This window comes from Ovis canadensis, chromosome 15 (genome assembly GCF_042477335.2).
Source record: "Ovis canadensis isolate MfBH-ARS-UI-01 breed Bighorn chromosome 15, ARS-UI_OviCan_v2, whole genome shotgun sequence".
NCBI classification, from domain to species: Eukaryota; Metazoa; Chordata; class Mammalia; order Artiodactyla; family Bovidae; genus Ovis; species Ovis canadensis.
Genome location: NC_091259.1, coordinates 51,297,844 through 51,325,063, shown reverse-complemented (window position 1 = coordinate 51,325,063; position 27,220 = coordinate 51,297,844). Strand labels below are relative to the sequence as shown.

Here is a 27,220-nt window from a genome sequence, read left to right as displayed (position 1 = left end):
TGTGAAAGTTACTGTACAGTAAATGAATTCTGAGCTGTCGTCCTCTAACAGGGCCACAGTTTAAAAAAAAAAAAAAAAATTAGCCTCCTCACCAAGGTCTGGGCCCTGTCTGCTCCTGCCTCAACCTTTAAGTTTACAGGCCCTAGACCCATCTACTGCCCTGGACTCTATCATAAAGTTCCTGGACTGGGCCCCCTTTCAACTACCTGTGTACCCTGTCCTCCTGCCAACCTGCAGCCATCTCCTAACAGACAATGCCCACACCACCCCACAGGAATCTCTCCTGTCCTATCAGACCCCAGTGCCCACACAGCCACAGATTTTTCTAGGACACACAACTGGCCTCCAGACATTGGTATACAACTGACTCCCTTCCAAACTCCAGGCTTAAATGTTCATTTGTTTTCTTTTAGTTGTCTCCCAATCTTCAAATTTTATTCCTATACCTTTTCATCCTTAAAGGGAATCAAATTCAAGCACTTTAAGAACTGCTATTTCATAACGTCTCAAAATGAGCTCCCTAACCTATCAAGCTTTTGAAACTAGCCTCTTGTTGTGGTTTAAACATACAATAAAGTCTTAAAAAAAAATCAGTTTCACTTTAAATAGAAACAGATTCTACAGTTTTAATCAATTCACTTACACAAAATTTCTGCTTCTCTGCTTTATCATCAAGGTCTGCTTCTCTGCTTTATTATCAACAAGCAAGTCACATAATAAAGGATACCATTAAAAGATGCTCAAGGAAATGGCAAAAAGAAAAATCCCCAATAGATTTGCTGATGATGAAAGAATCAAAAGTATTACATATAGGAGAAGACTGAGAGATGGTAATCAGAGAAGGGGGACAGCCGCCTTCTCCCTCCTGCTCTAGTAACCTGGGTACAGAATGAACGCAAACATAGTATCAAGAGAAGAGAACTGTAGGGTTAGCAGTTCTAGGAGCGAGGAAAAGTGAGAACTTAGCTACTTTGGGCTAGCCCTAGGCTCAGGAGAGAACAAAAATAGTAAGCAGACATATTAGAAGTTTCTTTTTAATTCTCCAATCCTTTCCCCCTGAAGACAAGAGAGAGACCAATAAAACATCCTATGCCCAGGAAGTATGCAGGTCATTTGAGTGCCACAAAGAGAGGAGGACCCCCAAAACTCTGAGGTACTCAATGAGGATTCCACTCTTCTCACTACCTCTGCAAGAAAGCTATTTGGGGAGGTGAGAGATGCAGGTTGAGAAGATAGGAAGAATAGATAACAGATAATAATAGAATTATCTTCTACAGATAAAGAAGGAGAAGAAGAAATGCTGCCTCACAAAAATCACCCAAACAAGAAAAGTCCTCCCATCTTCTTTATGGGAACTGACCCAAGGTAGAACTCAACAAGAGCTCACTGGCTGACCAGCGGCTGAAGGAGCCAGAATAGACCACAGGAGGTCCCATAAAAGGAACCAACAGCCAAAAGGGAGGACCAGGGCTTCCTGTAGTGGTTGTGGCTTAGTCTGAAGAATCCAGGCCTTCAGAATTCAGTTCAGAGAGCACCCAGTCGACTGCTTATGTCTGAATGTTCCTACTAAAACAAGCATGCTGTGCTGAGCACTGCCAAAAGAGTTGTTATTCAACAACAGGAAAACAGAAAACATATTTTGCAATGTAGTACACAATAGTGTTCTACACAGAAAGGAATAAAGAAGAAGAAGAAAGGCCGCAAAACCTTCCCATGCAATTTGAGTTTAGCTGAATTCAGCACTAATGATACACCACATACTCTCCTTTCCCATGGGTTTCCAATCCCTCCCACCACTCTCAGGAGCTGGTTATACTCCAAGTGGAATGGCCTTACTTGGTGAGCTCATGGTCTGAGAGAAGCTGCTTCAGGTGTCTGGAAAGTAACTTTTTTTCCATGGACAGACGCACCCACGCTCTGGCTTTTCCCACATCAGTCTTGATTTCTCCAATGTTCTGGATGTGCCTGAAGGACAAATGGGGAAAGCGAAGTGGAGGGTGGGGTGGGAAATGAACTCACTACCAACACCTCCCCTATAATGCCAAAGGAAGCCTGGTGAGGCAGTCCCACCCTGTCCTGAGAGACTCCATCTCTCTTGTTCTCAAAATCCTGAGCTTCCATGAAGCTTTGAAGGATAGGCTCACCATAATTTAGGGAGTTGGTGAGGAAGACACTACAGCTTTCAAAAAGCAAGGCTAACCCCAGAGCTCTTATGCCTTGAAACACCCTGATATAATTCTCTAAAAATCTATGGAAACACAACTGCTTGTACAGCTCTACAAATGCATCATGAAACACAGGACCAATGAGGAGGCTTCCTGGTTAAATGAGAGGCTGTAGAAGCCCAGGTCACTGAGACTCTGCTATTTAAAGTGGACTCCTAAGCAGCAACTGAAAACAGAATTTGAGTGGCTAACCACAAATGAGCCCAGACTGACCTCATATCCTGAATGAGGGAGATTCTCAGGGGAGACATGACGGAGCTGGCATCAGACTTCCTCCGTTCTGAATCAAGAAATATTCCTAGGAAAAAAAAAGTTGCTTAAATCCAAAGAGATCTGACTACCGAAATAGCTAAGTACTCTTTTTATCTCAAATCACAAATTTCTACAGAAAAAACGCTGGTTACTTTGAAAACACTTTAATCAATCATTTCATGAACATTAAGTACCTATCAGGTACCAGATTTTATACTTTTATGCATGCTGTATCACTTAATTCTCTAACAACTTATAAGATAGCTATGGACAGTATCACAGAGGAGAAAACTAAAATTCAGAGAGGTGAGCTGCTTTGCCACCAGTCAGCAAGCAGCAAAGTTGGGACTGGAAGGAACACAGATCCTCTGGCTCCTAATCCAACATGTTCTCATCATAATCCTTGGAAGCAGTGGTTCCGCTCAGAGCTATACTCATGTCCTACTCCTGCCTCAAAATGGACTACAAAAAGACCAAGGGGATGTGTAAGGAATGCTCAGGACTTCAAGACACAATTCCTGTATATCCCCATGTCTGGCCCAATGTTTAAAATTAGTATCCTCATCATTCAGCTGCTGAGACTTTATGGCTACACTTTATCCCTTGGCAATAACTTCCATGGCTTTCCTAAGAAGATTTTGTTGTCATACCCAGAAAGTGGACTCAAAAACTCCTTATGAGGTTACTCAGGGAGCTTTTGAATCTGATTTTTTGCAAACTATTGATATTTTCCCCACGTGCAGTGACTGCTTGTTGAGATCAACTATTTCAAGGGCAAAGACAATAAACACTGAGTTGATGACTACCTTTTCACCTTCACTTAAACTGATTTTTACCATTAGGACAAGAACATTTAAGAAAAGTAAACAAACTCCTTGGCAGAGAGAGGAGAATGAGGGATGGTATGAAGAGGAGATGCTGCCAAGAAGAAAAGGAAGAAGGGAGACAGTCCTGGAAAAGACACTGCACGAGGTTATAAAGAACAGCAGACCAGGAGACGAGAGGCCTGACTCCTGATCTGGCCTCTTCTATCAATTCACTGTATGATCCTAAGTAAATTCAGTTCCTCTCTGGATCCCAGTTTCTGCCTCTTGTAAAATAAGAGATCTGGACTAGACGATTTCTGGGGTCCTTGCCAACTTTGATATTTTTAAAAATAGAAACAGAAAGCAACTTCAAGGGATCATGCACACCAGGCCTGGACTTTGAGAAGTTCCAAGGCAGGACACTGACAAACAGGCTCTCTTAATTGATGGGAAATCATCTCAACGCTCATCTCAGAGAAATAAAAGAGTCTGAAAACACTTGCTCCAAACACAGGACATCAGTGTCAATCCAAATTCATTTAAAATCCAAATTTATTCTAAGGATGGCCTCTTGCTGATATAAATCTTCTATCTCACTCATTAAAAGTGTATAGAAACACATAATAAAAGCAAACCCCACGGCCTTGGCATGCTCTGTGGTCCAGAGAGCCCTGTGGCTTAAACACTACAGAGTGAAGGCTTCATTGACATGGAACAGTCTGCTAAAGAGGATCACTTCAGTGGGGAATGGGAAAGTGAGTGGAGGGAGCTTGCCCAATGGTGCTAAGACCATCTTACCTGAGGTACTGAGGCTTCCTGATGTGAGTTTTCTCTGCCGGTTTTCCTGATAATGTAACAGGTGGGACCACAAGGCTGATTTCCCCTGGAACCAATGCAAGGGAGAAACATCTATCAGTTTAGATTTCTAAGGGTAAGTCATCTAGTGAGCAAAGTCAGAGATAATTTGAACATACAGATGTGGGCTTTTGCTAAAAAGTATCTGTCCTATTTTTTATCTCAATATATGCCCAGATGCATATATCCCCTACCTAAAATTAAGGAGAAATACAAAGAATGGAAGGGAACAGAAAAAAGAAATGGTCCCCCACTGGGAATAGGAAGGACATGGTCAAAAAAAGAGCTTGAGAATGGACCAGTGGATAAGAAAGAAAAAAGCAAATAACCTATCAATCTCTAAATGGTCTATTGGTTGAAAGTCAGCTTGGGTAGTGCATGATGGCTTTTGCAGAGGAACAGATACCCAGCCTACAAGGTTCTATAACAGCTCCCAAATTTCCTAAAATAGTTAAAAGCATTCCTGCCCTCTGCAGCCTAGGGAGAGTACATCATCACAAGGATGAGGATTTACTGTGGAAGATATTTTGAAGAAGCCTGCAGAAGAGGCAGCTGGTACTTAACTACATATCTAAGATATACTACTGTCAACACAGCAGAACCTTGGCACTTGAAAATGTAAAAGCTGCAGCTTAAACTGTTGGAGACATGTAGTAGTTTGTCATTTTCAGTTCAGTTCAGCCACTCAGTCATGTCCGACTCTTTGCGACCCCATGAACTGCAGCACACCAGGCCTGTCTATCAACAACTCCCAGAGTTTATTCAAACTAATGTCCATCAAGTCAGTGATGCCATCCAACCATCTCATCCTCTGTTGTCCCTCTCTCCTCCTGCCCTCAATCTTTCCCAGCATCAGGGTCTTTTCCAATGAGTCAGCTCTTTGCATCAGGTGGCCAAAGTATTGGTGCCTCAGCTTCAGCATTAGTCCTTCCAATGAATATTCAAGGTTGATTTCTTTTAGGATTGACAGATTTGATCTTCCTGCTGTCCGAGGGTCTCTCAAGAGTCTTCTCCAACATCACAGTTCAAAAGTATCAATTCTTCGGCACTCAGCTTTCTTTATAGTCCAGCTCTCACATCCATACATGACTACTGGAAAAACCAAAGCTTTGACTAGACGGACCTTTGTTAGCAAAGTAGTGTCTCTGCTTTTTAGCATGCTGTCTAGTTTGGTCATAACTTTCCTTCCAAGGAGTAAGTGTCTTTTAATTTCATGGCTGCAGTCACCATCTGCAGTGATTCTCGAGCCCCAAAAAATAACGTCTGCCACTGTTTCCACTGTTTCTCCATCTATTTGCAATGAAGTGATGGGACCAGATGCTATGATCTTAGTTTTCTGAATGTTGAGCTTTAAGCCAACTTTTTCACTCTCCTCTTTCTCTTCCATCAAGAGGCTCTTTAGTTCTTCTTTACTTTCTGCTGTAAGAGTGGTATCATCTGCATATCTGAGGTTATTGATATTTCTCCTGGCAATCTTGATTCCAGCTTGTGCTTCATTCAGCCCAGCATTTCTCATGATGTACTTCTGCATATTAGTTAAATAAACAGGGTGACAATATACAGCCTTGACGTATTCTTTTCCCTATTTGGAACCAGTCTGTTGTTCCATGTCCAGTTCTAACTGTTGCTTCCTGACCTGCATACAGGTTTCTCAAGAGGCAGGTCAGATGGTCTGGTATTCCCATCTCCTGAAGAATTTTCCACAGTTTGTGGTCGAAAGCTTTGGCATAGTCAAATAAAGCAGAAATAGATGTTTTTCTGGAACTCTCTTGTTTTTTTGATGATCCAGCAGATGTTGGCAATTTGATCTCTGGTTCCTCTGCCTTTTCTAAAACCAGCTTGAACATCTGGAAGTTCATAGTTCACGCATTGTTGAAGCCTGGCTTGGAGAATTTTGAGCATTTCGTAACTAGGCTGTGAGATGAGTGCAATTGTATGGTAGTTTGAGCATTCTTTGGCATTGCCATTTTTGGGGACTGGAATGAAAACTGACCTTTTTAAGTCCTGTGGACACTGCTGTGGTTTTTCAAATTTGCTGGCTTATTGACTGCAGCACTTTCACAGCTTCATATTGTTCGTAGTGATGCTTCCTAAGGCCCACCTGACTTCACATTACAGGATGTCTGGCTCTAGGTAAGTGATCACACCATCGTGATTATCTGGGTCATGAAGATCTTTTTTGTACAGTTCTTCTGTATATTCTTGCCACCTCTTCTTAATATCTTCTGCTTCTGTTAGGACCATACCATTTCTGCCCTTTATTGTGCCCATCTTTGCATAAAATGTTCCTCTGGTATCTCTAATTTTCTTGAAGAGATCTCTAGTCTTTCCCATTCCGTTGTTTTCCTCTATTTCTTTGCACTGATCACTGAGGAAGGCTTTCATCTCTCTCCTTCCTATTCTTTGGAACTCTGCATTCAAATGGGTATATCTTTCCTTTTCTCCATTGCTTTTCAATTCTCTTCTTGCCACAGCTATTTTTAAGGCCTCCTCAGACCGCCATTTTGCTTTTTTGCATTTCTTTTTCTTGGGGATGGTCTTGATTCCTGTTCTCCTGTATAATGTCACAAACCTCTGGCCATAGTTCATCAGGCACTCTATCAGATCTAGTCCCTTAAATCTATTTGTCACTTCCCTGTATAATCCTAAGGGATTTAAGTCATACCTGAATGGTCTAGTGGTTTTCCCTACTTTCATCAATTTAAGTTGGAATTTGGCAATAAGGAGTTCATGATCTGAGCCACAGTCAGATCCTGGTCTTGTTTTTGCTGACTGTATAGAGCTTCTCCATCTTTGGCTGCCAAGAATATAATCAATCTGATTTCAGTGTTGACCATCTGATGATGTCCATGTGTAGAGCCTTCTCTAGTGTTGTTGGAAGAGGGTGTTTGCTATGACCAGTGCATTCTCTTGGTGAAACTCTGTTAGCCTTTGCCCTGCTTCATTCCATACTCCAAGGCCAAATTTGCCTGTTACTCGAGGTGTTTCTTGACTTCCTACTTTTCCATTTTGCATTTTACCAAGACATAAATCTGGATAACATTTTCAAGTCTGATGTTAAGGGAGCAATTTGCCTATAAAGTAAGTGAGCCCAGCTGGCCACCTAGCAACTGCTTTGTATCCTTAGTCTAGTCATCCTTCTGTACATAGAGACCCTTGTCTCTATGTTAACTTGTTACAGGATTAAAACTTTTACTTCAGATTCATGATAAATATTCTCACATAGCAGATATAATATAAATGTAGTATAATTTTAATAGTAGGATTTATTATGGTCATTTTACAAGTGATTTAGTTCTATATTTTACAAGAGTAATAATGACAGAAACTACCATGTCTTGACATTTTCTATGAACTAAGCACTATGTTAAAAGTTTAAAATACAATATTTTATTTAATGCTTCCAACAATCCTATAATGTAGGTACATTTATCCTCATTTTCTTTAGAAAAGAACAAACTGAGAATCAACTAAGTAACTTGCAAAAGATCATATAACTAGTAAGTATTGTGATGCAAGTTTAAGTACAGCTAATATTAGAACCATTACTGTTAATAATGATGCTATACAAATGGAGCTTCTGGAAGACAGCATTTAGCTTCTGAAGCTGTATTTTCTGAAGAAAATTTTACATTTGGGAATGAATTTGGGGAATTAAGTCTCAAGATTTTTCCCATGAGAATATGGAGGATCTGTTTTATTTTTATCCACCAATTGACCTGATTGGGGGGGGGGGGGGGGGCGGGCATGGAACCAAGCATTTGAATGGGAAAAACCCCCCATCTACAGATCAGCAAGCTGTTGACATGAACTTTCTGTAGGTTTGGATTTCCTACAAGATTTAACCAACTTAAAACCCAACAACCTTAATGGCAGTTTTTAAAAATACACACAACTAGAAAAGACAATTTTTTAAATTCACTGAAATACGAAATGTTTGAGAAAACAGATGTTCAACAAAATCAATGAGACTTACAATTCTTATACTGTTACGAACTGGTTTATTAAGACTATAAAGTAAAAGACAATATGAGAGCTCAAAATATTCATGGTCTTTGATTTAGTTAATTTAACTTCTAGAAACCCATATATCCATCCATTTACCAAAACCACTATTAACTCCTGAAAAAGCAGAGACTGCCTTATGCATCACTGTATCCCCTAAATCTAAGCAGACTCAGGAGGCAGCCTCCTTTAACACAACTGTCTGGATGTGACACAGAAATGCAGCTGGTCACCAGAGTCCTCACATGTAATGATGCCAAAGGGCTAAAGGCAAAAGCAACTCCAGCCACAGTGCCAGGACACCCAGGCACTCAGTGATTGCAAAGGGGCTGACTGGGGTTCAAGATTCAATATAGCCCAACTACCCATTTGGGAATGTGGCCAAACAATATATAGCACCAGAGTCTCCAAGAATGTCACACGCATGAAAGATGAGAAACAACCCCTTTTCACTGATCAGTCCTGAAATGGCAGCAGTCACTAAATCAGTATGAAAAAAACAAACCTCAGAAAAATATACTAAAGGAAGTCCATATCCTTGGAAAATGTCAACAGAAGCCAAAGAGAGTGGTAAGGTTAACACAGGTTCTTATAAGGACCTGATGTTGGCAGCCTTTCAGGCAGGCAGCTGGTAACAAACTGAGACTAGCAGCAAACACTGCGGTGTGTGTTCTCTTTGACTTTCTAAGCAGGTAAGTAGTTGTTCAACAAGGTGCCCCCAGAGGGGACTGAGACGATCACTCTTTGAGAGTGAATTTGGTCACAGTTGGGTACACTATTGAGGGGACCAGGGAGCCAGGTTATAATCCCTGGACTGAAACATAACTGAAGAACTTCTCATCAGGAGAGAAAAGTGGTCTAAACGAAGGTTAATAAAATGGAGGCCTAAGGAGAACAAGCTGTAGGTATTCAATCCCAGCAGAACATGTGTCCCTGCCAGAAGGCACGGATCTTCAATTCCTCTGTGACACTGTCAGTGCTTCACATTTAGAGCTCCGAAATCAGAACTCAGAACAAAATGGAAGCTCAGTTGAAAAGTTCCCACTATTCTGTACTGGTTTCTCACCAGTAAGTAACCTCTATCTATTCAGACTGAGAGGGGGAGCAAATGGGCTCCAAACAAAATTCCCCAGGCTGTGGGAATTCGTAAAGGATATGGTTGCAAAGCCTCAGAGGACAAGTTTAAGACACCTGTGATGATATGGTATTACTATTTTTTAATAACTAATTCCCTAAAGACTTTTATGGAGAATAAGAAATTTGGGGGGTGAGGCGGGGGGAGCATATATTTTACTTAAAAACTGAAAGGGCTCAACTATATCCAGGCTTACTAAACTTAAAAGAAATGATAAAATGATCATATATAGTCTACTAATTTATTACAGAGAAAAGGAAAGAAACGTAAATCCATCACATAGAACCTGGCATAATAAGAGTTATTATATGTTGCATACCTACCACATGCCAGGTACTTTTTTTTTTAACCATATATAATTATCATAACAACCCTGAAAGCAAGGTTTTATTAACTCTGTAGTATAGATAAGGAAGATGAAACTCAGAAATTGCACGTCACTTAAAGTTATCAAGAGGAGCTAGGATTAAAAACCAGGTCTTTCTGATTTCAATGCCTATAGTGTTGCTGCTGAGGAGAAGGCAATGGCAACCCACTGCAGTACTCTTGCCTGGAAAATCCCATGGGCGGAGGAGCCTGGTAGGCTACAGTCCACGGGGTCGCAAAAAGTCGGACACGACTGAGCGACTTCACTTTCACTTTCATGCCTTGGAGAAGGAAATGGCAACCCACTCCAGTCTTCTTGCCTGGAGAATCCCAGGGACGGGGGAGCCTGGTGGGCTGCCGTCTCTGGGGTCACACAGAATCGGACACAACTGAAGTGACTTAGCAGCAGCAGCAGCAGCAGTGTTGCTGCTCTACTACAAAACTCTCAACATTTTAGGGATACACAATTACTAACATTTTTAAAAGCTTATAATCACAGTGCTGTTCTTAATACTGATAAATCAGAAATAACTTAGATAACCAATAATAAAGGATTGATTTAAGTACTGCACATGTATACAGTGAAAACAGTCATTAAAACTGAACTTTTAGAAGAAGAATAACCACAAACATTTTTAGAGAACCTCCCAGTTATAACAGGCTCTGAACTTAGTGCTTCACTCAAATTATCTTTTCAAATCTTCCTAAGAGTCCTATGGAGGTATGTTCTTTTACAATTCCATCATGGACACGAGGAAAAAGAATGTTACAGAAGCTAGGTACCGTGCTCAGTTTCACAGACTGAAAGTAGGAGTTAAACCCAGGACTATCTGATTTATAGTCTCAGCTCTTATACTGTCACCTAAATTAGTTAAGAACATGGAGAAGACATTCTGAGGCAAGAAAAAACAAGTTCCAAAATACAGGATGATCCTATTTGAATTGAAAAAAAAAAAAAAAACAACTTTGAGACATAATTCATATTACCATAAAATTCACACTTATTAGGTGTACAATTTTCTGTACCAAAAAAAAATCAATTCCAAGTCTCACTCCACAAGCACCACGTGCCATTCTTCAAAGCCAGCCAGCTGGAAAAGTGGGGAAACTAGTATGCAAAAACAGGAAGACAGTCTGCTCAAAAGGGAGAGGCCAGACTTCATTACCTGTTTCACCTGTAGCCCATGACTCCAAATCCTTTCCAGTAGGTCACAAAGACTGGCAATCAAGGTGTTCTCTTCCACCCCCGTGATATTCACTTCCCCATGTCCTAGTTCCACAGCCTCTCGCCCCATCTTCTCCACCAGCATCCTCTTGGTCTATAAGAAATCAGTTGGTAAGATTAGACACCCACATTAGCCAGATCCCATTCAACTAGACAGGCTTGTGCCCACCTGCCAGGTACATCTGTTGGGCTGAGAGGAAGACCCACAGGTAAAGAGTGTATTTACTTTTCATCGTATCGGTCAGGTTATATAGTAAAGTGCCTTCTTTAAAGAAGATAAAAACACAGAAATCACTGACCGTGGACATGTGATTTCATCACTCAGGATTCAGTTTTTTTACTTATGAGATGAAAAGAGTTGAATAAAACCCTGTGGTCATGCTCATCTCAGACATTCTCTGATTCTCATTGCCTAACTGACCTTTTAAACAAATCTTTAAAAGCATTTAATCCTAGAAATATATCTGAAGTAGCTGCCAAGGGGATAAAAAGTTAAGAAGTAATTTACTTTTAGGTAAAAAAATTTTCATGTGCTCACTGTAAAACAAAAACCATGCTGTATAATGATAATTGCAGGTTTCATTACTATGTGCCAGGCACTGTACTAAGTATAACATTATCTCAGTTAAGCCAAATAGCTCTGTAAGAAGATATTATTTTAAGTAGTAGCAGATCTGGTCCTTGAATCTAAAGCTGCTTGAATATTGAATCCAAGTTCTTAAGGAAGATTTAATTGTGTTATAATGTGTGACATATAAAAATCTAAGCAAGGAAAAAATCACCCCATACTCTACCTTGCAGAAGCAACAACTCTTAACACTTTGGCATATTTCTTTTCCAGTGCTACTATTTTTAACATTTTTATTGTGAAATATATCTCATATACATACACATATATGTGTTTATGTGAGTATATACTATTAAACTAACTTGACCTAAGGTTAAGAAAAACAATAATGCCCATCTATACCTTTGAAGAACCCTACGTGCCTTCTCCAATCACCTTCCCACTCTAGAAGTGATCACTGTCCTGACTTGTACAATAAAACTACAGAAAAACAAGGAAATGATTAACAATGTAGTTTATTTTCTTTTCTTTTTCATTCAACTTTATGTCTGTGAAATTCATCCACACTAAATAGATCCGTTGTGCAATTTAAAATATGTTAAGGTGATAAATCTCATGCTGCGTAAGCACACACACAAAAAAAACTGCAAAGAATATAAGGAAATCTTTGGAAGTGACAGACATCCTGATTGTGCTAGTGGTATCACCAGTGTATGCATAGGGATATATATATAGCTATGGCCAATATGTGTTGCTATATGGCAGAAACCAATATTGTAAAGCAATTATTCTCCATACCTCCAAAAATAAAAAATGATCAAGACATATACATAAATGTGTGTCATTTTTTATATATCAATTACATCTCAATAAAGTACCTTTAAAAAAATTACTATTCTTGTAGAATGGCAAAAACATGCCAACAGCAAACAAACTGAATAACACACTTTGGTCTGACACACAGTAGGCACTCAGTGAATTCTTTTGTTTGTAGACACATGAGATCAGCGTTATCAGTAAATTAGAGGCAAAAATATCTGCATATGTGTAAAATCAATCTGTTGACAATTTAACTACATTAAAACTAATGATTTTAAGTAACACAAGATGTCTAAAATTAAAAACTACCACTGTCTCTCAGTTTTAAAGAATACATATTAAATTTTTATCAGGCAAACTATGCTTGCTCTCAATCAATGTTACATTTTATGTAAAACAAATACATCTAATTCCAAGTTAACAGGACCTTAACACTAGTACTATCTCAATATTATATTAACAATATTTTAAAAATCAAGAGAAGAATGGTCAGAGCTAAGCCTTGGTCTACCTTGGCTGCCAAGGAAAATACACATTCAGAAGAGTCCACAGCTCACCTTGTTGCGGCATTCCTTCAGCAGACCTTCCACAAACTTCCAGTTGGTCTGGGCAATCACTGACGGGGAGAGGTTGGACAGTTTGGGCTGGCGGATGGTGCTGCCCATATTCCTGGCTTCCTGGATGTACTTCTAAAGCAAAAGGAAAAATCAAAGACTTTGTGCCCATGCATACAAATCACAGGCAACCAGTACAGATGGGTGCCTGAAGAGGGCACTACCACCCTGCACTATCTTACTGCCTCATTCTCAGGCTCAGGACAAAGTTTGAAAAGCAACACTTGTATCTTAGGGAAAACTAACAGAACAGGGTGAATTAATTCTTTTTCTGAGGTAAAGCACTCCTTGAGTGCTGGAATTATCTTGGCTTTAATGATACAAAAGGTAAAAAACACACAGCTGCAACACGTATGAGTGTGCAAACTCCTATGCGTGGACAAACCAACTATAATCTCAGAGTACTATTGAGAAAAATCATTTTCCCCATCAAGTTGGGAGGAATTTAATCCCTCTGCTCATATCAAAGATATCCATCTTTGCTAAACTGTTGTAAAGTTGTCTCAGACTTTTTGTGACCCCATGGACTGCAGCACGCCAAGCTCCCCTGTTCTTCACTATCTCCTGGAGTTTGCTCAGATTCATACCCATTGAGTCAGTGACGCTAATCATCTCATCATCTGCCACTCCCTTTACCTTTTACCTTTAATCTTTCCCAGCATCAGGGTCTTTTCTAATGAGTCCACTTTTCGCATCAAGTGGTCAAAGCAGTGGAGCTTCAGCATGAGTCCTTCCAATGAATATTCAGGGCTGACTTCCTTTAGGATTGACTGGTCTGATCTCCTAGCTGTCCAAGGGACTCTCAAGAGTCTGCTCCAGCACCACCATTTGAAAGCATCAATTCTTCAACACTCAGCCTTCCTTATGGTCCAACACTCACATTCGTACACTACTATTGGAAAAACCACAGCTTTGACTAGACAGACCTTTGTTGGCAAAGTGATGTCTCTGATTTTTAATATGCTATCTAGGTTTGTCATAGCTTTTCTTCCAAGGAGTCAGCATCTTTTAATTTCATGGCTACAATCACCATCTGCAGTGATTTGGGAGCCCAAGAAAATAAAATCTGTCACTGCTTCCACTTTTTCCCCATCTATTTGCCATAAAGTGATAGGACCAGATACCATGATCTTAGTTTTTTAAATGTTGAGTTTTAAGCCAGCTTTTTCACTCTCCTCTTTCACTTTCATCAAGAAGCTCTTTAGTGCCTCTTCACTTTCTGCCATTATAGTAGTATCATTTGCATATCTGAGGTTGCTGATATTTCTCCTGGCAATCTTGATTCCAGCTTGTGATTCACCCAGTCCGGCATCTCGCATGAAGTACTCTTGCATGTATGCACACTCAAAACAACTGCATTTTCTGCTTTTCTATAATTTGCTGGTGATTCCCCACATGCTGTGTTTTAACACAGAACCCACATCAATGCAATTAACTGTACGCTGACACCTTCTCGGTACCCCCGTTTCACAACCAACATTTGTACCCAACTTCTTTCTTGCCCATGTTTATTCCAGAAGTACAATTCTGTCCATTCTAGTTTCTGGCCCCTCCTTCTGCCCGGACTATCAACCCTCAAGATTAGGCTTCAATGACTATCACCTGCACTACTGCTATCTGCTTTCTAACTTGCTAGCTTCCTCCAGTACCTCTTGCTTCCAAACTATTCTGCCCACAGTCTCCTTTACACAATCCACCACCACACTTTGGGTCCTGCCATCTCCTCTTCTTGCAATGCTCATCTCTGTTCCTAACAATCCTATCATCCTTAAGACTAAAACAGATGCTAGTTCCTCTAAGCAGTCTTGTGTGAGATTATCCCAGACAGAATGGAACTCTATTTTCTCTAATCAGTAATCAAACACTGGCATGCCTCCCATACAGCTCTTTCAAAAAACTCTTCTACTAAAGACAGTTGCATACCTACCTTTGCCCCCTTAATAAACTGGCATTCCCTGAGGACAAAGCTATCTCCTTGTTATTTTTATATTTCAAAGTGTTTACTATAGTGATTTTGACCAAGAAAACGTGCTCAATAAACCCTGCTGAAAGAAATATTATGGAGGGTAGGTAGAAGACCTAGAGGAGAACTTTAAAAATAACATCACACCCTACACCCATTATGCCATCCTCACAAAAATACTAAGTACAACTGTACCCTATAAACCAGCAGTTGAAAATTCATGACCATACTTTGCAATTTTAATTTATTCATTTAAAAAACAGCAAAAGCAAAATATTTTCCCATCCACGGAGGTGCTAGACACATATGAAAATAATATGCTTTATTTTGTATAATATGCTTGACTTTGTATAAAATGCAAACTGCAGGGTCTTTTCTTAAAGAGAAGTTGCTGAAATAGGTTTCTGAAGCTTAAGCTCCATTTTCACAACTTCACTGCAACTCAGTAAGGCAGGGTCTGCAACCTGAGGTTTATAACTAGAAACTTTACAGGGAACAAGTTATAGCAGTGCTGAGAAACTGCTTACAAGCAATGAGGACTCAGGTCAACTGAAGAATCCTCAATCCCCAGGCACCTGATAAAAATATTCCCTTGGCTCCTCTGAGAAAAAAGTCAAGATTACCTCTTTTTAATTAAGATGAAGAAAAGAAATAGGTAAAAAAGGCTTCTCCTCCCCATGTTCAGAGATTCACAGCATTAACCCAAGTTCAGCTTTTCCTCCATCTCACTCTAACAAATTAATTTCTATCATACCAAACACACACAAAAGCCTCAAGAATTTTCAAAGTAATTTTTCCAAGTTGTAGAATCTTACCTCCTGATGTTCCTGTCACCCCTACCACCCTCCCTACACCACTCTCTCCCATGGAGAGAGTGAGTATCATGCACGAGTGACTATTGAAACAACAGTGAAAGGCTTTCTTCCAAGTACTGGGAGCATCACTAAACACAAGTGCAAGTCTGGCTCAGGGAGAGGATGCATGTGGTTAGTGGCTGCTGCCACTTGTGAACCACTGTACATCCTAGATTTGTCACAAGCCAGGCTCATATCAGGTATCAGGAACTCACTCATTATTAACCCTTCCCTGTGGGAAGGATGTTTGAATCAGATCAGAGACCAAGGATGTAAAGAGAAGGAGGGTACAGCACGGTAACAGGGTCGTTTCTTATCATTCTCAAGGTGTCTTACCTCTCTCTGGTCATTGTCTAAACGCAGGTGTTCTGTGTGCTGCTTCTGCCGGTCTTTACGCCTCCACTGGGCAGGAGCATTCCTTTTTGTCCACCTGACAGAATCAAAGCAGACAATTAAGAATATTCTGCTAAGAAAGTAAGGTCAACTTATAGGAGAAAACTTAAACATCTAGGGACCAATGGGAAGCTACCAAGAAGGCACCAGAGGTAGCTCAAACCTTGATATAAGGGCAGGTTAAAGATCAGTGACTGGGCAATAAAGAGATATCTTTCCAAGGAACCAAGACGTTCTCTCTCTTGAAACATCTACAGAAACTTCACTTACAGATCCAAAACTATTTTCACTCATCTCTGCCTGGCCTTCGATAAACTTATCTCCAAAAGTTAACAAAGAAAAAACAATTCTGCTAAGTTACTGAGTTTCAGGTCAGACTCCAATTATTTCAACCACCACTTACTCTACTCCACCACTTACAGTGCTAGCTAGGTGCTGTCTGGGCCCAGTTATGAGATTTGCAGATGATTTCAACCCATCTGCAGTCTGGCCTTTTACAGGTCCTGATACATGGAGCTATCCCAATTTGCACAGTGGAGACGGGAGCTGACGATGCTCTGTCATCTGTTTCCTTGTTTAAACAAGTGAACAACCTGGACAGTTTGTATCTTCTCCACATTTGCTTTACAAAAGTCAAGGTCTTCTGGAAATGACAGTCTAGGTTCAGATACTATATTACCACTGTGGGGAATCTCTGGGGTTGACTCACTTGTTGCTGGCTGGCCCAGTGGAAAGCACGTCAGACTGTAGCTTAGGGAAGAAGCCTGGTTCATACTTCCCTTGTCCAATCTTCATGTCAAGTAAATGGGGGTGAATCGCAGTATGATCAATTTTTGCCAGTCGCAGCTCAATTGCTTTCTCTGGATAAGAATGAAAAATAAAGTCCAGTACTTTAAAAAATGTATCAAATTCTGGGCCATAAAACAAGTCTCAATAAATCTGAAATAACTTGATTCAGACAAAGTTCTGTGACCAACAACAATCATTAATACCTTAAAACTAAATAACACATTTCTAAATAAACCAGGAGTCAAAAAGAAAATCAAAAAAGGAAATAAAGTATTTTGAGCTAAATAAAAAGGAAAACACAAGATACCAAAATTTGTGGAACTTCATTCTTTAAAAAAGAATTTCCAAGATCCCCTCTAAATGTCACGTTTTAAAGAATCTCTAAAAAGTCGCCAGTAGCTATGTTTTTACCATTTTCCAATCACACTGATTCAAGAAACTGAGATGTCCATGCAGAATGAGATGATGTAGCTGAGCTACTCTAGGCTAGAAATCTGAAGCCAGCAGGAAGAACCCTGAACAAGCATTATTGGATTACATATCTCAGGAATATACCAATGGCATTACTCCTGGGAACGGAGTGTGTAGTTGCGGGGAGGGTCTTTGATACTCATTTTTCTGAAAGGAGTCACAGAAATGAGGGTTAGTTAGCTCTCTTTCCATATCCCAAACCCCACATTCTAACAAGACCACAAGAATTCATGTCCTGGCCACAAATGAGACCAGTGTAATTCATATCAGTATTTGGTATTCAACAAATGGATTACAGATGGGCTGAGAACTGACTGCCTCAACCTCTAGGTAGGAGAAGGTCTCAAGTCACTACAGCCTCTCATTTCAGTCTCTAGTATAAACAAACTCCTCCCTTTAGCCCCACAATGTTACGTTAAATTGCTTCAGTTGTGTCTGACTCTTTGTGACTCTATGGACTGTAACTTGCCAGGCTCCTCTGTCCATGAGATTCTCCAAGCAAGAACATTGGAGTGGGTTGCCATTTCCTCCTCCAGGGGATCTTCCCGACACAGGGATCAAACCTGCATCTTTTATGCCACCTGTATTAGCAGGCAGGCTCTTTACCACTAGCGCCACCTGGGAAGCCCTCTGACACCACAGAGCTATCTACAAAAGCAGGCTCCTGCTCTGGATACTCTTGGCTACAGAAACACATACCCAGGCAGGCCAGCTCTGCACACAGTGCCAAGGCCACACGTGTGTGGGCATGCAATCCCTGCTCTGTGGGGGACCAGCCTGACCAGCTGTAATGGGTAGACCTGGAGAACACTTCAGGATGTGAGTCCCCTGGGGAGAGGACATGCATCCTGACCAAGCAGGCCCAAATTCAAGGCTTCTTGGCCTTAAGTGGTAGACCTGGGCTCTCAAAGCCATATATAAATATTGTCATTTCCAAGTATAACACAACATGAAAAGATTGGGAAGTCCTGCTTTAAAGTGACGGTTTAGGAGATCACTTTGCTCCCCAGGACCAAAACCTTAGGCAGGGTTCTGGAATCTGAAACTGGATGTGCTCTAGGAGGCAAAGATGACTATGTCAGAGTACTCCACCTGCATGGGCAACATGTCCTCAAGTCTTGGCCAAGAGGACTATCATCTTAATGAAAGGCCTAGAGCATGAGCTGAAAGATAAAGTCAGAAGGCAACCAAGCATAACGTTGAGGAAGCCAGTCACCACTTGTATCTTCAAAACCTAAAAAAATGCTTGGCACCTTCATTCATTCATTTAGTAAATACTTGGTGAGCACTTACCATACACTGGGCACGAAGTATTTACATTTAGTAAATGAACAAACAAAACATACCAACAAGCTACAAGGACACTGAATATCACTCACAGAAGTGAGCACACTACTTAGTTTGACACCTCAGGCTGAGACTATTCTCTAGTTAAACTGATCCAGACAGAATCTCTATGAACAAAAAGGTGTACTCCACCATGCAAGTAGCAAACAACTTTTAACATCTATATGTTCCAGGTACAATGTTAGAGGACTAGGAGTCAGACAATGAGTAAATACAGTCTCAGATCTTAAATTGCTCCCTGATAATGATACCTTAGAACAGAGATTATAAAGGGGAGGCAAGAACAAGGTACTACAGAGCTTAGCAAAGAAATCAACTCAGCCTGAGAGCATCAGAGAAGGCTCCAGAGGAAGAGAAACATCAGCTGGATTTCTGTTAGCAGCTTACTTACCCATAACTCACTCACCCCTTCTTTCTTGCTAACAGAATTTCAATACAGTTTGGGCTAACATTATACCAGGTCAATACTCACTTTCATAGCCTCCCTTGCACTTAACGGTAGTCACATAATATGCTTTTATGAGACAACAGAAGTTGTTGGGAATTTCTGGGAAAGCTTTTGCTTTCTGATATAAGAGGGACAATACAGCTGGCATCAACTTTCCCCTTTGCCCTGAATTTGAACATAGAAGGCCTCTTGTAACAATGAGGCAATAAGCATGAATATAATAAAAAGTCAACATGTTAAGAATATTGGAGTGAAAAGATAGAAGTTCATTTCCTGATTACAATGCTGAGCAGCTGAACCACCACCAGTTCTGCCCTTCTTGATAATTTGAGAACAATAACTCCCATTTATTTAATGCGCTGCTAATTAGATTCTCTAGTACTTACAGGAGGACTCATTCTTAACCGACACAGTGTTAAAGGATGAGAAAAAGTTTGCCAGGCAAAAAAGACAGAGGAAAGCATTGCAGGCAATGGAAACAACTTATGCAAAAGCAGAAAACAAGAGAAAGAAGCTGGCATATTTAGGAATAAGGACACATTAGTGATATAATCCAAGAGGCTAGAAAGCTAGCAACAAGGAGGCCTCACTTGCTTCTTCCACAGTGGTACACTTCTGGTACATGGATGTGCGCAGAGTAGGTGTCCGAACATTCAACAGCCTGATCTTGTCTACTCGGGAGTCAAACACCCGGAGCACAGGATCTTTATCATCATCGTCATGACACATGATTTTGTTGTCAATGAAAGAAGCAAACATCTGAGTCTCCAAGAATCTTGAGAGGAAAGGCAGGTAGGGCTCAGGCTGATCTGACAGAAAAGATGCCTGGTGGGACCAAAAGGAAACAGAGTGTCATCAAGAGGGAAGAGGTCATGTCAGCCTCAATCAACCAAGCCTACATACCCATGAGATTCAGTAGGTTAATTGTTCTCTGAAGCTTCCCAGGTCTTTATAAAAAGCAAAGCACAAAACCTCATCATTTTAAAAAATTTATATATTTCAAATATCCTGCAACTTTGACACATTGGCTTAAACTTACTCAGGTAACCTACTGTGGCAATCAACGTTCCCAGAATCCTAATGTTCAACCTGCATGTGCATCTTTGCCTAAGAGAGCTCTGACTGAAGGTAAATCACCTGACAGCCAATAACCAGCACTCTGCTCTAAAGCAACCAAACATTTTACCAACATTAGAAGGACCGAGAACTTGTTTCCAGCACGTTTTATGGAAGAAAAACTCATATTCAGTCACATCTTTAAATGTTCTCATTTCTTACCACCTCCCCAGCAGGACTATATTAATACTTACTTTATCAAAATTTTGCATCTGCTCTCTGTTGGTAAACCAGGATTCCTTATCCTGGCTGGGCTGAATGACAAACACCTCATAATCTGCAAACATCTGAGTGAAACGATTTGCAAAAACTTCCCGGATCTGAATGTTTAGCTGGTAAATCCTGAGTTCTTCTTCATCACACTGAACTTTGAGATCCTTATTGCTACTGGGGTCTTCACGCACTTCCAGCTACAAAAACAAAACAAAATAAAACAGTTGAGAACACCCGAGTTTTTCTTTTTATCCCAAAGAAAGGCAACGTATCCTTTTTTCCCCACAAGAGTCATTCAAAACAGAAAAAATGGGGGGGGGGGAAAGAAAGGAATTCTGACATGAAGCAGAGATAAATGAGGGTGTTCCACTTGCAGGAATCCAGCAACTCAATGAAAATGGAGAGAAACTTATTACAGGCAGAGAAACAGCATTAGAAGAAAAGGCACTAGTTATCTCAAGGGTCAGGAAAGAAGGAATTTGGGAAGGCAACAAGAAAATGATAATGTAAAGCACCAAGGTCAGACTCTCATTCTCCTTTCATCTCTTTTTCTCCCCCATATTTATGTTCCCTTTCTCCCTAAAAATTTTTCCTTATTGGTCTCTCTTAACCTTGTAAACCTCTCTAAATATTTCTCTGCTTTTCTTTAACTGGCCATTATTTTTCTTTTTTAATATCTGCGCTACTAACAAACCAGGAAAATGACATTTCACACTGCACTAAAAAAAAGAAAAAGAAAAAGCCCAACAAAATGATTATCCTATTTTGTTTATATGTAATTTAAGAAAGTGATATAACAGTGAGAATGCAGAGGGTGAAGAGATGAGTAAATAACTACAGAAAGCAGTCTCATCAAAGTCAGGCAATGGAAAGCTCATACATCCCCAGGAAGAGCAGAGGACTAGAATTCAAGAGGACCAGGTTCTAACTTCAAGTCAACCACATAGAGGCATTTAATCTTAAGCAAAACACTCAGGCTCTCTAAGTCAACAATTCCTGCTCTATGTGCTCCAGGTTGCTGTGACATTCACATGGCAATGGATCTGAAAGAGGCCCAAACTCAGACTACCACCATCATCCCTCTAAGTCTCTCTGCTGCAGTGTTTATAGAGAATGACAGCAGTTTCTCCTTGATGTCCAAAGTGAAAAGCTACCCAGATTTAGATTCAAGTAGCATTCACATGGGGGATCATGTTTGCCAGAGCCAAATCCAGGGTCTTCCACACAGAGCATCCTTTCACTATTCACAGGTATGCACTGCCCTGAACTGGGTACTTTCTTACCCTATACTTTATTTGACACCTTAGCTCAGACCCATATACAACATCTTACCTTCTCCAGGCTCACCCCAGTCCTCTTGACCAAGGCCTGCAGGCGGGCGATAGTTTCATTCTCCTTGAGGAACTCATAGGAATGTAAAGGGGAGCCTGCAATGTTTCCATTCCTCTTGTCAGAGACGAGCTCAGAGGCCCGGAGCCTCTTCAGCTTGGAAGCGCTCTCGCTACAGTGAAGGTTTCCTTCAGGGGGAATGCCAAATGCCATGAGAATCTCAGAGACTTCCTGGACAAACTCCAATTTGTTGGGAAACTGAGGCAAGTCCTCTGGTAACTCAATGAAGTGGTTGTCAATGTCCACAAAGCAGAGGTTAGCCTGGTAGTCAAAACAGGAGGAGGACTGTGAACAACTCCAGAGTTATTTAGAGGAATTATGAAGAGAGGAAAGAGCAAACATCTGCAATGGGCATAAATTAGGTGTGGCATAAAGATGGGGTGGAAGGAGGTTGACCTGAGTTCCAATCCTGCCCTGATGCTTTCCAGTCTTGGGATCTTGGGAGTTATGAAACTCTGTTTCCTCAGTTATAAAATGAAGATAAAAATACTTATCTTAGTGATAAGGATTATATAAATACATAGATGCTTAGCATCTAGCACCAAATTCTCACATAGTAAATGCTCATAGAATATTTATTGAACTCACAAATCCTTACAACAGTAGAAAGAATACTAGGAGAGTATCAGAAAGTCTGGGTCCCAGATCTGACTCTGTCACTATCTCCCTATATGGCCCTGAGCATGCCAGTATTCCCTTATGAGCCTCATTCCTGATTTGTAAGATTTGATGGCTGGTCTTGTGATTTCTGTGCTTTCTTCTGTTTTTAAGACTGCTTCTGAGAGGACACAGAGAAACAGTACTTTCATACACTGCTGGGGAGGTAGGTAATCTGGATAAACAAAAAGCAACCTGGCAATAGTTATCCTTATTTTACAGATAAACTGACACAGAGAGGTTAAGTAACTTGTCCAAAGTCACACCGCTAGTAAGTAGTAGAGCCGGGATTTGAACTCAGCTAGCCTGACTTAAGTCGTACCCTCAAGCTCTTAACCATCCACTCTTCTCCTGAGAGGTCTTAAACGTTTCTTGTTCAGTTTAACTATTTCATAGTTCTCAACCATGTTGGAATTCTCAAGTAATGCAGCTATAAATTAGAAAAGTCTTCTATCTTTGTATATTTATCTTATAACCATGAACTTGTTGCCAAGTATCTTTGCATATTTATCTTATAACCATGAACCAATTGCCAAGACATCCACTCTTCTCCTGAGAGGTCTTATACATTTCTTGTTCAGTTTAACTTAAATATTTCATAGTTCTCAACCATGTTGGAATTTTTGAGTAATGCAGCTATAAATTAGAAAAGTCTTCTATCTTTGTATATTTACCTTATAACCATGAACCCGTTGCCAAGTACCTTTGTATATTTATCTTATAACCATGAACCAATTGCCAAGACAATTGTCATTTGCTTCACTGCAGAGTATTATTATGTGCTTAATTAAGTATTTGTTATAACAAGGATAAAGAGACAACCAACATCAAGGATTTAGGACAGTGTTAGTATACAATAAATGTCAATCGACACTGTTATTATCACTGTGGAATATAAAATTTCAATAAATGAATATACACACAAGTACACACTATATATTATTAAATAGGAAAATTCCATAATGAAAAGATGCTAATTATCCCCACATTTATAAATTCAATGTAAAATGGTTTTAAATCCCAGAAAGATTTTTACTTTTTTGAAGGGCATATCTGATGAACTGACTGAATTTACCCATAAAAATAAAAGAAAAAAATAGCCAAGAAAATTCTGAGGCCACACTTACGGCAGAAAGCAAAGAAGAACTAAAGAGCCTCTTGATGAAAGAGAAAGAGGAGAGTGAAAACGTTGGTTCAAAACTCAACATTCAGAAAACTAAGATCATGGCATCTGATCCCATCACTTCATGACAAACAGATAGGGAAACAATGGAAAGAGTGACAGACTCTCTTTTCTTGGGCTCCAAAATCACGCAGATGGTGATTGCAGTCATGAAATTAAAAGATGCTTGCTCCTTGGAAGGAAAGTTATGACCAACCTAGACAGCATATTCAAAAGCAGAGACATTACTTTGCCAACAATGGTCCGTCTAGTCAAAGCTTTGGTTTTTCCAGTAGTCATGCACAGATGTGAGAGTTGGACTATAAAGAAAGCTAAGTGCTGAAGAATTGATGCTTTTGAATTGTGGTGTTGGAGAAGACTCTTGAGAGTCCCTTGGACAACAAGGAGATCCAACCAGTTCATCCTAAAGAAAATCAGTCCTGAATATTTACTGGAAGGACTGATGCTGAAGCTGAAGCTCTAGTACTTTGGCCACCTATGCGAAGAGCTGACTCATTTGAAAAGACCCTGATGCTAGGAATGATTGAAGGCAGGAGGAGAAGGGACAACAGAGGATGAGATGGTTGGATGGCATCACTGACTCAATGGATATGAGTTTGAGCAAGCTCCAAGAGTTGGTGATGGACAGGGAGGCTTCAAACTCATGTCTATCAAGTCTTCCTTCTCCAGGGGATCTTCCCAACCTAGGGATCGAACACGGGTCTCCTGCACTGCAGGCAAATTCTTTACTGACTGAGCTACAAAGATCCTGATTACAAGAAATGTGTATTTTTCATGCAATCCCTCTTCATATGTTTAGCCCATTTATCTATTGGGTTGCTCATCTTCTTACCGATTTGCAAAAGTTCTTTATAATCTCTTGATGCTAACTCTTTAAAGGCTATATGTGTCCTACACATATCTTCTCCTAGCTTTTATCTTTTCATTTTAAAATGTCTTTTTCTTAACTAAAAAAATCAAATTTGTCAATCTTTTATTTTATGGAAAGTGTTTTCTTCATCTTGTTCACAAAGTCCCTACCCCGAGATCAAGATTGTATTAACATTTTCTTCTAGAAGATTTAAATTTTTGCTTTTGACATTTAAATGCTTATTCCATCTCAAGTTGACTTTGTTATCTGATTAAGGTAGGAATTTTTTTTCCTATGGACAAGCAATTTTTCCAGCTCCATTACTAAAAAGTTCTTTGGCATGGTATGTATTATTATGTATCAAAATGCTGTTTCACTGTTTCTGCTATTTATCCCTGTATCAGTAAGTCTTATATTCTAGGAGGCAGGAAGACCATATGGTAAGTCCAGCTTTATCTAACTATTTCACAGATTTTCAATCTATGAAAACTTCATGTTTTAACATGTCCATGTGCCATGTATGCATTCATTCAATACACATTTGCTGAGTGCATAAATTACTCCATTAACAAATCCATAACTAAAGAGAACTTTCCCATAACCAAGATTCAAAAATTAGAAGAATCACTTTAAATTCCACTTTCCAGAGTTCCTCCACTAGAAAACAACTTTGAACCCTTCCTTCCTTGTTAAAGAGCTAATACATGTTTAACACCTAAAAATAACACCTACTTTTACGTTTATTCCTTTAAGATTTTAAAATCATAAATGCCTTTGGATCAAGCAATTAAAAAATACAGTAAAGACAGAATTAAATCATCTAGTCTTGAAAATCACCTGCCTCACAAGCCCTGTCCATATAGCTAACGGAAGAAAGCACTGTGACCTCTCCCCTCAGAGGCACACAGTGCAATTATTTATCCTCTTGGTTCTCCTCTCTCTAAAGGGGGGAAAAAACAGTTTGTTCAATAGGAAACACAGAGGCAGCTAAACACAACTACATCCATTCAACAATGCTTGGCTACCGTTTCTCCCACTGCTCTTGACCAAACACAGAACATCTGTGAAGAATCTGATAAACTCCAAATGCTGTATCCACATATTGCAGATACTCCTGGGCAGAGGCGGCTGGAGAAAAGAAAGCAGCTCAGGCGCACTTCGGAGGTTAAGACAGGAGCCTCTGAGACAATACTACTAGCCATTCTTCACAGAGCTGGGCTGAGGCCGGTAGGGATAAGAAGGCAAAATGAAAAGAAGGCCATTCAGCTACCAGACTAACACAAGAGCTTCATGCTCTTTCCTGTCAGGACACAGAGGGCTCTGACAAACAGAAATAACTTGAAATCTACCTTAAACCCCTTTCCTTATGTGAAAAGAGGCCAACTCCTACAAACAGCTTGAGGGACAAGAAGAAGCCTGGAAGAGGCACTGAACCCAAGTGATCAGTTTTCTTCCATTAACCTTCTGTCTCATCAGGAGAGGCCATGGGAAGACTTAGCTACTCTGGGGCAGTGATCACATAGATATCCCAAACCACAGAAGTTTCCCAAATCCCTTCCTGCAAAAGGTCACATTGGTCTTTCCCAGCCCTGAGTTCCTAGCACCAAATCACAGACAGCCTCACTGGTTAGTCTCAACAGATTACTGGGGAAAAGCTACTGACAAAGTATCCTGAGAAAGAAGGAAAGAAAGAGCGACCCAAGACAGAAAGAAAGAACACCCCCTCCCCCGACACAGTTGTGGAGGAACTGCCTCCTTCCTGTGCTCAGACAATGAAACCCAAAAAAGAAGCACAGGACAAAGAAAGCTTCACAAAAGCAGCACAGCATTCTCACTTGCTCTGGGCCAGCTGAGCTCATGTGTTGGTGTAAAAAGAAACAAAGGGCTTTTCACAGACTTCGATGCCCAAAGATGGGGCAGCAACTGATGAATTCTGACTTGGGGAGGTTAGGGAATGTACACTCTTTATGCCTCTGGATAAAGTCCCTTTTATACATCGTGTGCCCAGCCCCAATACCCTAATGATGCCCACTTGCAAAGGCCTAAGTGAATTTCCCAGCCTTAGTTATCTCTGGGTGGTAAAATCTGAGGTAATTTTTTACTTTATACTTCTGTGCACTGTTAGAATTTGAAACTATAAATGTATCATCTCTGAGACATCCTAAAATTATCTTTCAAAAATATTATCACTCTCCATTCATTATGTGTATCTTTGATGATGCTTTACTCCTTGAGAAACCCCCTCGTTCTTTACCAGCCTAAAGTTTACCAGGGGGACTTACACAGACTCAGATATCCCAGAGGTCATCTGCTAAAAATTAAGGTAGAAAATATCCAGCTGTGTACCTATCCCCACAAACACATGATCTTCAGAGGGACTGGCTGGATGAAGTGGGACTCTGAAACCCTAGAACTGCCTATAAAGTACACACAGGTATTCTCCAACCTGCCACTCCTTCTCAAGGGGACCACAAGGAGAGGCAGAGTACAACAGATGCAGCAACAGTGGCGTACAAGAGAGTTCAAAAGGTCCAGCAGGCTGGATGCAAAAGTGGAGGCTCCAACATCCCGGAACAGAGTGAGATTCTGGGTTTCTCAAACAACCCACAGTTTCTCAAACAGTCCTGTTAAGAAAACTGCTGGTCTCCCAGCAGCCTCTTCACATACCCACATACAC

The 27,220-nt window shown here is 40.4% G+C and overlaps 1 protein-coding gene across 2 annotated transcripts in view; it reads right to left on the bottom strand.

The window, feature by feature from the left end:
• Nucleotides 1–27,220, bottom strand: part of DENND5A (DENN domain containing 5A) — a 102,561-nt gene that overhangs the window by 10,407 nt on the left and 64,934 nt on the right. For both annotated transcript variants that reach the window (XM_069554425.1, XM_069554426.1), the window contains exons 6-15: nt 21,797–22,114; nt 20,446–20,661; nt 19,726–19,960; nt 16,790–16,940; nt 16,024–16,117; nt 12,814–12,945; nt 10,811–10,963; nt 4,082–4,166; nt 2,439–2,523; nt 1,837–1,965 (exon numbers count right to left, since the gene is read on the bottom strand). In XM_069554425.1, coding sequence (XP_069410526.1) covers nt 1,837–1,965; nt 2,439–2,523; nt 4,082–4,166; nt 10,811–10,963; nt 12,814–12,945; nt 16,024–16,117; nt 16,790–16,940; nt 19,726–19,960; nt 20,446–20,661; nt 21,797–22,114 — 1,598 coding nt within the window. The remainder of the gene's footprint in view (nt 1–1,836; nt 1,966–2,438; nt 2,524–4,081; nt 4,167–10,810; nt 10,964–12,813; nt 12,946–16,023; nt 16,118–16,789; nt 16,941–19,725; nt 19,961–20,445; nt 20,662–21,796; nt 22,115–27,220) is intronic.